This window comes from Dermacentor silvarum, chromosome 1, assembly GCF_013339745.2.
Source record: "Dermacentor silvarum isolate Dsil-2018 chromosome 1, BIME_Dsil_1.4, whole genome shotgun sequence".
NCBI classification, from domain to species: domain Eukaryota; kingdom Metazoa; phylum Arthropoda; class Arachnida; order Ixodida; family Ixodidae; genus Dermacentor; species Dermacentor silvarum.
The window spans coordinates 215,131,401-215,144,199 of NC_051154.1; the positions used below are offsets into that span (position 1 = coordinate 215,131,401).

General features: G+C 43.9%; 1 protein-coding gene across 1 annotated transcript in view; it reads right to left on the reverse strand.

Annotated features, from left to right (window-relative positions):
- LOC119436920 (uncharacterized) overlaps positions 1-12,799 on the reverse strand; it is a 58,537-nt gene that overhangs the window by 8,325 nt on the left and 37,413 nt on the right. Inside the window, exons 9-13 of the mRNA XM_049660003.1 lie at positions 11,442-11,528; positions 3,720-3,814; positions 2,858-2,974; positions 1,614-1,674; positions 588-847 (exon numbers count right to left, since the gene is read on the reverse strand). Of these exons, the coding sequence (XP_049515960.1) occupies positions 588-847; positions 1,614-1,674; positions 2,858-2,974; positions 3,720-3,814; positions 11,442-11,528 (620 nt within the window). The remainder of the gene's footprint in view (positions 1-587; positions 848-1,613; positions 1,675-2,857; positions 2,975-3,719; positions 3,815-11,441; positions 11,529-12,799) is intronic.

Here is a 12,799-nt window from a genome sequence, read left to right on the forward strand (position 1 = left end):
GTTTCATTTTCTCCAATGAACACAGGTAGGTTACACTAATTCATCAGATCGCCTGCCCTGTAGAATCTGCAGTTTATAGGTGTAGGTGTAGAAAACAGCTATTAACTGGTAACTCACTTTACATCGTCTAACGTTAACAGGAAAGCAAAATTGGTTCACTGCACATATGTATGCAGTTTTACAAAGACAGACCAAAAGCGGCCTCCCACAGATGCACTCTCCTCCCCACACACATGCACAATCCACTCAGATGTAGCTTTCATCACATCTACATTCATAATTCAGTAAGACTAACATTTCAAAAGCTTCTAAATGTCAGTAAGGTAGTATTCAGTGTCCTGTAAAACATTCTCAACATAACCTTGCCACTTAATACACTTTTTGTGCCACACAGGTCTGCTAGCCATAATAACCCATGCACCGGGTAACAAGTGCAATGCAGCAACAATAATAGGTATTCATGAAGCCAGAATTCCCCATTGGATAGTTTGATACATTTTGAAGGGTAAACTGCCGTCATACAATTAAAGTTTGCAGAAAGCCTGCTACTGCTGCCATGCCAACAGAATGCAACTTTTCATAGGTGCTGGTGAAGACAACTACTAGTACTCAATTGCACTTTATAAGCTGCAACACAAGCATTTAACACACCAAATGCACTTTTGGAACGGCAAATCACAGACGTTTGTAAATCTAAATTGGGTATCTGAAATACTGCTACGATTCTGGAACTCACCTCAACATAGGCAGTGTGGAGAGGGAAGTGCACAGGCCCATCATTGTAGCGCCGGTCTTCAATCTGGCTTCGAAAAGCTGGCATGCTGGGCAGCTCCATGGCGTAAGAGCCCTGTGAGCAGATTCACAACCCATAACATTGTTCGCTGCGCAGTCAAGTGATATACCCATTATTTGCAAGGTATGTGTACTGTAGGTGCCACCCTCTCCACTGTGTCAACCACCTCTTCTGTATAGCCATTATGTGTTAAGAAACTGATTAATCTTTCTGTACAATCAATCAAAGGCTGATGAATCAATACCCGAACCTACCAAAGAAAGCTAACACTATGACTGCAAACAAAAATTAAAAGCTAAGGAGCACCACATTGAATGCATGCTCTTTACAGCCAAATGGCCACATGTGACAGTGGCAGCTCTTGCACATCTAACAAAAAAACACAGATTTTTGTTGATACTATAAATAATCAAGGTTCACAGGTAGGATCTATGCTGCCAATAAGAAATCACTTGATCCTTGCACATTACTTGGTCAGTTACACAGTAGAGATCAGAAACATGCATGAATGAAACCTGCATGTGCACTGCTTGTAGAACACTTGATTAATAGTAGCTCAATTATATAAAGCCTGCCCTCGCTTCTCACCCATTCCACATCTTTCATACATCATGCACAACATATTACAGTTAGAAATTTCTTTTAAATAGCTAGAAAAAGTGACGACAATGTCACTACAGCTTTAAAAATGCTTTGAATTGGTCATGGTGCTGAGTCAATCTGACCTATCTGCACACGAGACACTTATGTGCACTTCATTACTGAATGAATAACCAAAGCAGGTAACAGTTACGAATTTAGTAGATATACTTTAACCTACCTGCAAATGGTGACCAGGATTACCTTCATGCAATGCCAATGCAGCCATGAGGTACTTCGGCCTAAATGAGGAAAAGTTGAAATTGAAGCCATGCGCAGTGAGCGTTTCTGGCCACACAATATAAATGAGTAAAAATGATATTTGTTATTCTCTCGGTGCTACGGTTCATAAAAGAAATTGCATTTTTAATAAAATGTCATCCCACAAAGTCTTCAGAAAGTGCAGACGCCAGATGAACTAAGATCAAACTGGATGCAGCTTTAGAAAACAATATGTAGTATTAACATGTGACCTTGTGGAATTAAAAATGCATGTGCTAGTGTGTGGGCATGGTGGTGCTACAGTTGTGCATATACCATCTTCCAACTTCCACTGGGGCACTGCAGTTCGATCACATTTCTGTGCAACATCTTTTGTGGCAGAAACCGACCACAGAAGCCCCTACAACCAGTGATTCTAAAATTAAGTTTACCTAGTAGTGTACATTGGGTACAGGTGAAAAATTAAAAAAAAAAAAAAATGTGGTTCTTCACATAAGGTTACACACAAGTTGCAGTCTTACAATGCATACAATCTGCCATGTTGGAAATGCTTTTAAACATACTTTTAAACAGAGAAACAAGGACAAAATTTAAGATGTAACTTTCACATACTAGTTTAACAAAAGGAGCTGTTCCCTACACTGTGCACTGCAAGGCATATTTATTATTTGTCTATTTTAGACTAAGAAATATTTCTGTGGCAATTTATTAAACATGCGCAGAACTTTTTCTTCCCCATTTTGTGCATGCTGCACTGAGAAAACCAAGCAAAAGAATGAACCTAGTTGTATACAGCAGCATGACTGCCGGTCAGTGCAACCAAAACAACATTTAATGCATCTCGCCACTTTCTGTCAGATAAATGTAATTTGATTTGATTATAGTGTACAAATATCCACTTCAAATTCCAATAACCATCACTTTATCCTGAATTCTTGGTCAACACACTCAGTACAATTAAGCCACTGTTCTGCTGCTGCACACCATCTGCTTTTGGTCTCAATTATACGGGTTTACTCAACAACCACTCTCAATGTGTTGGGTGAGCACAGTGAGTACATCTGTAGAAAGTTATGTTTCTCATTTCTTTTCAGTGTTCTTAACAAATTTTAAATATTGTTTAACCATGTAAAGCAACAGCTACAAACAACAGAATGAACGCCTTCCGTAACATTATCCGTGAAGAATTAAAAAACTACTTACGATCTGGTCAGGTCAGCGGCATTGACATAGAATATTCCAGGGCGAGAGAAATCGGTTGTGCCCTGGATGTACATGGCACATGGCCCACTAGACTTGGAGGCATCTTGGAGCTGAACTCTAGAAACATGTAAATTAAACCAAAAGCAGAATTTCTTTTGATACTCTGTTTTTAGTTAATTGTCCTCTGTAAACATGCATATACGAGGGCTCAGAAATGTTCTCAGTCCAATCAAGAAGAAAACCTCATTGAACCATGAAATTTTCAAACATTTTTAAAAAGTATTCCCCTATGAAGCTGAATGCACTTAATCACATCATTTGTGGAAATTTTTAAGACTATCTGAAGGGGGAAAAAAAAAAATGTCACCAATGGTAGCTGAAATACTCCTCTGCTGTATGAATCCTTACCAAAAATTATTTTAAAGATTCATTGCCTCATTTTGACACATAAGTTTGAATCCTGGAAGTCTATCACCCCCGTCTTCATGGGAACTCTTGATTATGCATGAGGGCTTCTCTTTCAGCCAAGTAAGGAAGTTCTGTTGCCTACATTGCAGATATTCTTTTTGGAAATGTAAAAAAATAAATAGATCATAAACTGTGTGTTTGTCACTTTCAACAGCACTATAAGTTGCTGAATGGACATATATGTTGTTCCATTTGCAGATTTCATACAGCCCTAAAATTAAGCTGCACACCTTCACTATTCATTAAGTCCCTTGTACATCTACATTGAAGATTTAAAAAGACTTCACGGACTTCTAGAAATGCACAGGTGTCTTTCTGCTGACCATCATCTGGGAAACACTGCCTCAAAACATGACTTACTTACACCTCATCAAGTGCAAATACAGTAACGAACCTGAGAGGGGATTTTGGTACTGAAGGGAAAATAGTGAGTAGCTTTGGGTTGATTTCTTCTTCAAGCAACTGTTCATACATCCTTACAACCTCCTCCTACAGAAAGAGAACAAAGTCAGTCAGGTAAAAAAAAATAGCCACGCAAACCTTATGGCTAAGAGCAGTATCACATTTACACGTAAATGTCACACAGTTGTACAGTATGTGTATAGTAAAAGAACAGGGAGAGAGGCTAGCAGAGATTACAGAGTAAAGGATAACTATTTACATATTTACAACCGAGTGACAAGGCAAAAATATCCATAGTTGGCTTGTGGAGTGACTTCCTCGAGACAGTTTGCCATCCGGCCCCACACACCGGCACTGTTAGGTCACATAGAGCAGCCGGGTGGCAAAGCCCAACTGCTCAAGGAAGTCAGACAGTATTTTGTGAGCTGCCTCCCACGTGCGAGGGGGACCGCGTGGCCATAATAGAGCCTCGGCACTGTTGACTGGCAGCCCTGCGTGCAGTAACAGCTCAGGAGTTCCTCTCGCGGTGCCTTGAAAGCACTGCACCACAGGAGCAAGTGTTGCTGCATATGCTAAACAATAAACTCCCATTCTAATATTTAAATCATATACTATTTTAGTCTGATGAAACATCTCATGCTTAAAGGGACACTAAACAGAAACATTAGGTTAAGTTAAGCTTGATTAATAAATCAGACTTCTCAATTACTGACAAAGACAAGCTTACCAAGAGCAGAGGCTTATGTGCCTGCTCAATGTCAAAATACAGTCAACAAACAATTTTTCAGATTCCTGATCTTTCAGACATGCCCGATAATTTGGACACTTTTGCGGCACTGCAACCCCATAAAGCCAATGTATAGGAAGGTCAATTTTCAGATGCAAAAACCCCTCAACGTCTGATTTTCTGGACTTTTTGAAATGACTGCAGGCATAGGCGTCAACTATGCGGGAGCAGTGGGTGACACCTGAACAATGGCCAACACGGGGGTACAGTAGCGAATATTTGCGCAATTTACTTGAGACATTTGCAAGGTATTTGATGAATGGATGCCGCTAGCTGAAGGGATAGGTCATTGAGCCCACACCCTTCCCTAACAGCATCGCAGTTGCGTTGCACGTGATGGCAATTATTTATTCGCTGAGCTGCGGTCCTCCCCCCCTCCTGTACCTCTCTCTTTCTTCAATTCACATGAAGTGGTCAACAGCAGAGTCGAACAAGGGATGTCTCTAGAGCCAGCGTTTGAACATATGATTCATATTCGTGAGGGCAATAACTTGCAGGGCCTCTTGACGGAAACGTGCGGCCACGAAACTTCTTTTCTTCACCCCCCCTCCCCCCACACACAATGGGAAAATCGAAAAAAGTAGATTAGTGAGGGAAGGGTGAGGGGGTCCTGCTGATTCTTTCAAAAGCAAAAATTAAAAATGAACTTCACGTGTAAGCCCATGTTGTTAATTCTGGAGGCCTCATTTTCCCAATGTGCGACCCTAGTGATGTTTAGGTGTGGCCTTTTCCTGAACTGAGTGGATGGTGACGTAAGGAAAGGGTACAGAATTTCCGGCTGTGCAGGCTGTCGACGTTTGGCCAGCGGTCGACACATATGGAAAAAAGCATTGTCGGCGGCTGGAGTGGATCGCAGTAGTGCGGTAGAGAGCGCTTCATTGGGCTCAGTGTCGTTGACCCATCATCACCCGGATTACCCACATGAAGCCTAAAGTGGAAGAGAGAGAGAGAGAGAAATAACTTTATTCAGGTAAAATAGGGTTAAGAGGGCTGGAGGGTGGGTCCTCAGTCCAGGGCACCAAGTGGCCACCGCCACCCGCCGTGCCTGGTCGAGGTAGTGTCATGCGTTCGGGTCGGATGCGGGTGTGGATTGTTTACCGCAGTAGTCCGCTTTGTCTGGCCTAACGTTGTTAACTGGCACCATTGGACTGCCATCAAGTAACACCGAATCGACTCGCCTGCACAAGAACTAGCTAATGGATTATATTATGGTCCGTGGAGAGCTTTTTTTTCCCTTTCTTCTGTTTTAACGATTTTCCATTACTGTCGTGTTTGAGGTGGCCCATTCCGGCCACTCTGCACATGGGGCAGGTAACACGTTAGGGGTGTTACGACACTAATTCTGCAAGCATTAATTTATTGTGGTGTGTGACTCATGTCTTGCATACGTGGGAGTGGCATAGCTCCTGCTGGCTTGCCAGCTTCAACTGCAGTATGGATTTCTGCAAGGTGTGTCCACTGTGTTTGGTGTGACGTGGTGTGTGGTTGAACGCTGAGTCATCGCATGACCCATCTACAGTTAAACCTGCTTACAACGAACCTCCATATAACGAATTACTAGATATACCGAAGTTTTTCTATTCGCCGCCGTTTCTACATAGAAGCACATGTGTTTGAGACCTCTACGTAACGAAGTGGCAGCGGGAGACCTCCTCGAAATAACGAATTTTCCCCGCCAACAACCTAGAGATTTCGCCCCAAATTTTGTCATTTTTGCGCGAGCGGCAACCGGAAGCACCTTCTCCGCCGCGACGGAATGCGAAGCGGCGGCGTTGCGCTTGGCGCGCTCGAATTCACGGCGACTGCGAGGCGAGAGCGAGCCTACGTGTGCGAGTATGCACAAGGCGGGCCTGCATTCCTCGACCCAGCGATCTTGCCGCCGCGGGCGTGACCTTTCCCCCTCCCAATAAAACGGGTCCAAAAATTGCCTGCGCGTTAGAATCGAGTACGACCATAAATTTGCGTTACCATATTGCCATCGGCATTTCGATGTGGCTGCGTCCTACGCACTTCGAGCCTGCTCCCGTAGCTTCGACCACGTGCTGTAGTACGTGTGATTAGACATTAGTCTACCAATTTAGTTAAACAGCAAATGTTTACAAGTTTATACGGCCAATAAAACTACTATCCTTACTTCGTATAGCTGTCGGCTTATTTGCTGTCGCAATCGATGCTTTGCCTTTCGGGCGAAACTGGGACTTTTTTGTTCATTGCAACTTCAGTGTATTGGGAGTAAATCCTGAGCGATAGTTATATTGCTGTATGAAAGCGTGAGGTGCGCAGTACTGTAAAGGATATTTTTTTCCTCTCTTTTGGTCATGGAAAACGGGTGCGCGTTACAATCGAGGGCGCATTAGAATCGAGTAAACACGGTAAGCATTTCTTTTTCGAATTTTCGTGCCGAACCTGCATTTAACGAAATCCTCTTTATATTGAAGTTTTTCGGGAACTTGTCAATTTCGTTATATCCAGGTGTAACTGTACTAAGAACCTATTGAAGTCGCGTCGCTGGGAAGAAAGGACATCCTCTCGACGAGCTTATCTTTGAGGTTGACAATTACAAGATACAAGACGGAAGAATGCACTGCTCCCTCAAGCAGTGGCCAGGTGGAATGCGGATGCCGTCGATCGCTCTCTAGGTGAACTTTGAGCATACTATTTCCACCTCGAGTCATCACAGCGGGGAAAGGTTTCTAAGCACCTGTGGCAAGGGAATGACCTCCTTGCCTTGTAAACTTGCCTCAGTGACTTGACGACCAATCAGAGAGAAAGCCACGCTTCTTTCAGCCTAAACCCTCATGGGCCCAAGTTCACCTGACTGCATTGATTGTTATGTCGGGCCTACTTAAGGAGCCCGCCATGTACCTTTTAATTCTATCTTTGTCATCTTAAACCTTCATTATGCTATAAATAAATCGTTGAAGTTTTTTACAACGCAACGTCGTCATCCTTGCCCAGTCGCCTGGTGTCATGATGGCTATGGCACATCTAGCTCGGGCCACTATTCTTTAAGAAACGCCGGACAGCAAGCCACGAGGAATGAGTATCCGGCATTGAAACAGGGGTCATAGAAGACCGTTTTTATTTTGTAACGCCCAATTCTTTGTCTTCCCAATGCGTAGATCCTTTCCCTTCTTTTTAACTTGCATACTCTATTTTGTTAAACTCTTATGCGCTTTTTGTTTACTGTCACGCGTTCCGCTTTGTTTCTTTGCTCGCTGCCCTCTTTGAGTAAATACAGTGGAATCTCGATGATACGATCACGGCTAATACGAATTTCCGGATGATACGAATTTTTCTGAGGTCCCGGCTGAGCCCCATTACTTTGCAACGTGCTAGAGAACGGTTGTTACGAATCGATTTTCGACCCGTGTCAGTTCATACGAATAAACGCCGCCCCACCGACGGCCGCGAAAGAGAACAGCGCGCAGTCACACGCGTTTTTCCTTTCTCTTTTGGTGCGGAGGCGCAGACGCGACGCCGGACAGCGCGGAAGCCGCGACTGAGCGCGAAGAGTTTGAAGCGGTGGCGCTTTTGTTGCTTTTGTGCTTTTCTTCTTGTCTCTTCGCTCGCTGTGGCGGCCGCGCTGCCGCGCTTCCCCACGTGCGGCCGCCGCAGCAACCGAAGGTTTGTGCGGTCTATCGCTTCAACGGAAACTGAGCGGCGTAAGCACAGCACATACAAAGTTCAGAGCCGTGTGGAGATTGCTTTCAAGATACGGTGCGCGCGACAACACCGACAGCTGGCACAGGCGCAAAGTACAAGAACGCATTTGTTGGCAGAATGACCCCGTGAGATTGGTATCATCGAGATTCCACTGTAAATATTTTTGTTTTCGCATACGTAATGGCTGTGTCCACCTTCAGTCTCTGTCATTCTTCCAGAAGATCACCACATGTGCACACTGCACGGGTCAACCGTTGAACTAAACAAATTTGTATAGAACCACTCCGAGGATTAATGAGTAGCAGGCAGAAATGTCAAGTGGAAGCCTATGCCACTGCAGACACTGATGGTGTCTGCAGTGGCATAGTGATATGCCAGCATCACGTGGCATGTGATATGCCAGCATGTGATACGCCAGCATCACGCGAGGCAACTTGCCCCGTATCAAACTACTCTCTCCTGCCGCATTAATGTGCTAGCCTTCCTCGTGCATTACCGCCGTTTACACGAATGCGATTGCTACAAATGTGACACACAACTTGTCTTATTCATGTCATCATCATCATCAGCCTATGTTTATGTCCAGTGCAGGACGAAGGCCTCTCCTTCCGATCTCCAATTACCCCTGTCTTGCGCTAGCTGATTGCAACTTGCGCCTGCAAATTTCATAACTTCATCACCCCACTTAGTTTTCTCCAGTCCTCGACTGCGTTTCCCTTCTCTTGGTATCCATTCTGTAACTCTAATGGCCCACCGGTTATCCATCCTACGCATTACATGGCCTGCCCAGCTCCATATTTCCCTCTTAATGTCGACTAGAACATCGGCTATCCCCATTTACTCTCTGATCCACACCGCTCTCTTCCCGTCTCTTAACGTTAGGCCTAACAATTTTCATTCCATCGCTCTTTGTGCGGTTAACTTGTTCTCGAGCGTCTTTGTTAACCTACAACTTTCTGCCCCATATGTTAGCACCGGTAGAATGCAATGATTGTACACTTTTCAACGACAGTGGTAAGCTCATTCATGTAAATGCCGCTAAATGCACAAATATGGTGCGCAGCCAAGAGTTTCTGAAGTTCTGCAGAACTTTGCAAGGCAGACAACTTACAGGGATGTGAAAAAAGTTCATTGTTTTATTTTCTGTGTGAGCTATTTGGCAAGACTGCAGCAGCAGCCACAGTCAGGAGGGCTTGCTAAGAAAGCTTCGACTTAAACACTCTGTGCACTTCAACTGAGACACATATATGATATGTATACTTCTAAGAATGGACCTTTTCCATCATTGTGTAAGTTGGCTGCCCTGAAAAGCTCAGCTGACCAGAACAGCTACGGCTGTAGCATGTACAATTGTGTATTGCGATTCGGGTGCACTAAAATTATGCAGAAACCAATGAATACAATTGCCAATGTAAGTGAATAGTCCGAACAAACTAACGTTTTCTTTGCTGAATCTGACTGCCAGCCGACAATGAAAACAGTCGAAAGAGCCAAAGAAAACCATTTGCTTTAATAAACATCTCCAGATGGTCAGAATAAATCAGGTATGTGTCCCCCATTACGGTGTGTTGCATAATCAAATTACGGTTTTAGTTCGTAAAACAAATACATTAAGTTAAGTTTATAATTTAATGTAATTTAATTTGAAGGCCAGACTCTGAGCGAACTGTTCGGAAAACAAAGATGTTTGTGTACGTTGTGTACACACACATAATAAAAAGAGAGAGAGAGAGACGAGGAATTGGAAAAGCTTGGGCCCTTGCTCCCGCCAGGAAAATAAAAACCACAGGTCCGAAATGCTTATGACCACAGGTCCGAAACAGCATTTATCGGAGCCACCACTGCCGCCATTCTGATTATCTCGCAGCCTCGAACTGCCCCTCTTGCACGCCGATCCGCTGGCAGCCATAGCCACTAAAGCGGCAACGCTAAGCTGCTTCAATGTTCACTACCAAGTTTCCTGCTGTTCGGTGCCGTCTTTTTCATTGAAAGCATTCACCGCTGTCAGCAATGGCACTGACTCCGCCTTTGTAATGCTCACCGATGGCTTCGACGCGCGGAATGCATGACGCGTTGCATAAAGCATACCATGAGTGGAAAGGGGCCACTGTCACGGCACACAGTATGTATTCCCTAATTACACACACGCACACCTGCTGTCTCCTGTCACAGTATAAGCAACGATACGCCTAATAAGTGCACTGGCAGTCCTTCACAGCCATTTCGGACGTGCGTGTGGCGATTTGAGCCCTTGGGGGCAGTAAAAGGCACACATTCAATTTTCCAGACTGCCCGACTTTTACAAAAATCCAAGTAAAAAAAATCCGACGTTTCTGGCATGGTAGGAAACTGCTGGCACAGTACGAAACCAGTACCAGGATTTATTTATCGTGATAAATATATGGGTGATTAGGCTAATTTGCACCGCCGCCACCGCTGTCGTGCTGTCATGGTACTGACGCGCACGCGCGGCCTGCCCTTGGATAGTTAGAACTTTAGAACTTAGAAGGTCTCCAGGATGCACAGTGCATTTGCTGCAAAAGCGATGAAGCAAAGTGGCTGCACCATCACACTTGCTGGATCGGCTTTGCTGGAGCCAGGGCAGCGTTCTGCCTTTCGCTGCTGGCATGAGCAGTGTCCGCACACACATTAGCGTTTCTGCCCAGCAACTTGGTGCATACCACACCGTGGTGCATACACTGGCCTGAGGGGGGCAGACAGTAAATGTAAAGCTAAATTTTTCTAACCCTCTTGTTGGGCGCTGACCAATGCCAACGATTTTTCTTCAGTCTTACCTTGTGCTGTGGCGCTCCTAATCCTGTCGGCGTTCTGAGACGCCCTCAGTGCAAGCTAAATCTTGCTACTGCTTTCAATGCTTCACCTTTGGGCAAAGCTGCAATTTTTTTTTTTACAGCACCTCGTAGTTAGCTAACATAACCTTGAATACTAAAGAAACCTAAAACTAAAAGAATATGAAACTGCATCTTCTGGACAAAGATGGCTATTACTAGTACCATGCCTCCTTAATAAAATTACTTGCCAAAATAGAACTACGTAGAGGGCATTAAGGGTACAGTATCAGTACCTTAAATGTACTGCATGGACTAAGTATGCCTTAAATGGACCTTTGTGCCATAAGCTGTGTTGTATTCATAAGCCATAAGTTGTATTCATGAAGGGTATGACAAACTACTTATTAAAGCAGCACCTATAGTACGAAAACATTCCTAATATTTGATATTCAAGATGCCAAAAACTCACACTTGATTTGCACAGGAAAGATGAATCATTGCGGATCATTGCAGAAAATTCCTTTGGGCTTGCATCAGAACCCAAGGACTTGATAATCTGAAAAATGCGACAATTGACATAAATGTCTATGATTTTTCGACGCACAATTTTCGAGCTTGAATTATGCATTGCATGTTAAATTGGATGTGTCCCGCAGTAAGTTGGCAAAATCTGAGTGCCTTCGATGTGCTAGAAAATTTGCATTTGAATTTTTTCATTCTGCAGTTGAACCGTATAGCAGTCTAGCAACACTAATTAGTGATGAAATGAATCGTACCGTCAGCTACGGCTCGCTCGAAGTAACAAAATCTAATCTTTTAGGCCATGCTTTTGTATACTGCAAGCACTGGAAGTGATTGTAGAAGAAGCCGGAAATATGTCGTGGTTGCCATGCATTATTTTGTGTTTGCATGTACGTCTTGACGGTCAGCCTGAGGCAGTTTCCGCAGGTGCTCTCTGGCTTGTGATGCTTTTATTGCGCGAGTGAAACAACTGTGGGAACAATTCAACTGTGACACCCTTGCTACGGTGTTGGGTGCCAGAGCGTGGGCAGCAAGATGTTTGATGTGGTTTCTGACTGTTAACACAGCGGTAGCCCCATAGTTCCTGACATCACACAATGCATGCCTAAATGGCAGTTGCTGTCGGCGGGAGTGGCTGAAAGGTAGTGATTTCAATTTGAAATTTTCTGTTAAAATGAACGCTGAGAGCCTAGTTTTTTTTGTGTGTATAATCACATTGGCCTCTCTACTTTCAGTTGCAATGATAGCTGAGAATACAGTGGAACCCCATTGATATGATCTTCACGGGAACTAGGAAAATAAACCGTATCATCCGAAAATCGTATCATCCAATGTATTATCCAACCAAATCGTATTATAGGGAAAAAAAAAAAATGTAGTATCCCGAAAAACGTATTACGCAGAATCGTATCAACGAGGTTCCACTGTAGTTGGAGGACCGTGTCATGGCCCCTTTAAATGAAGCTTAAATGTCCGTGCTTATTTTTGTTTCCTGCGCTGTTAGCTACACAGTTTTTGCAGCTATTATTAACTGTAATATTTATTGGGGTTTTAACGTCAGAAGCATTGCAGTGGGGTATGAGAGATGCTTTAGTGCAGGGCTCTGGATTACTCTAACCACCTTTATTTAATTTTTTTTTTATGAGCACCTAATTTAAGGACACAAGTGTTTCCTGTGTTCTAGCCCCATCAGAATGTGGCCATTATGGCTGAAAATTGAAGCAGGGCGCACATGTGAACTATAGTCGGTGACTTATCAAGGTGAAGAAACAGCATGAACACAGACACACACACATAAATGTATGT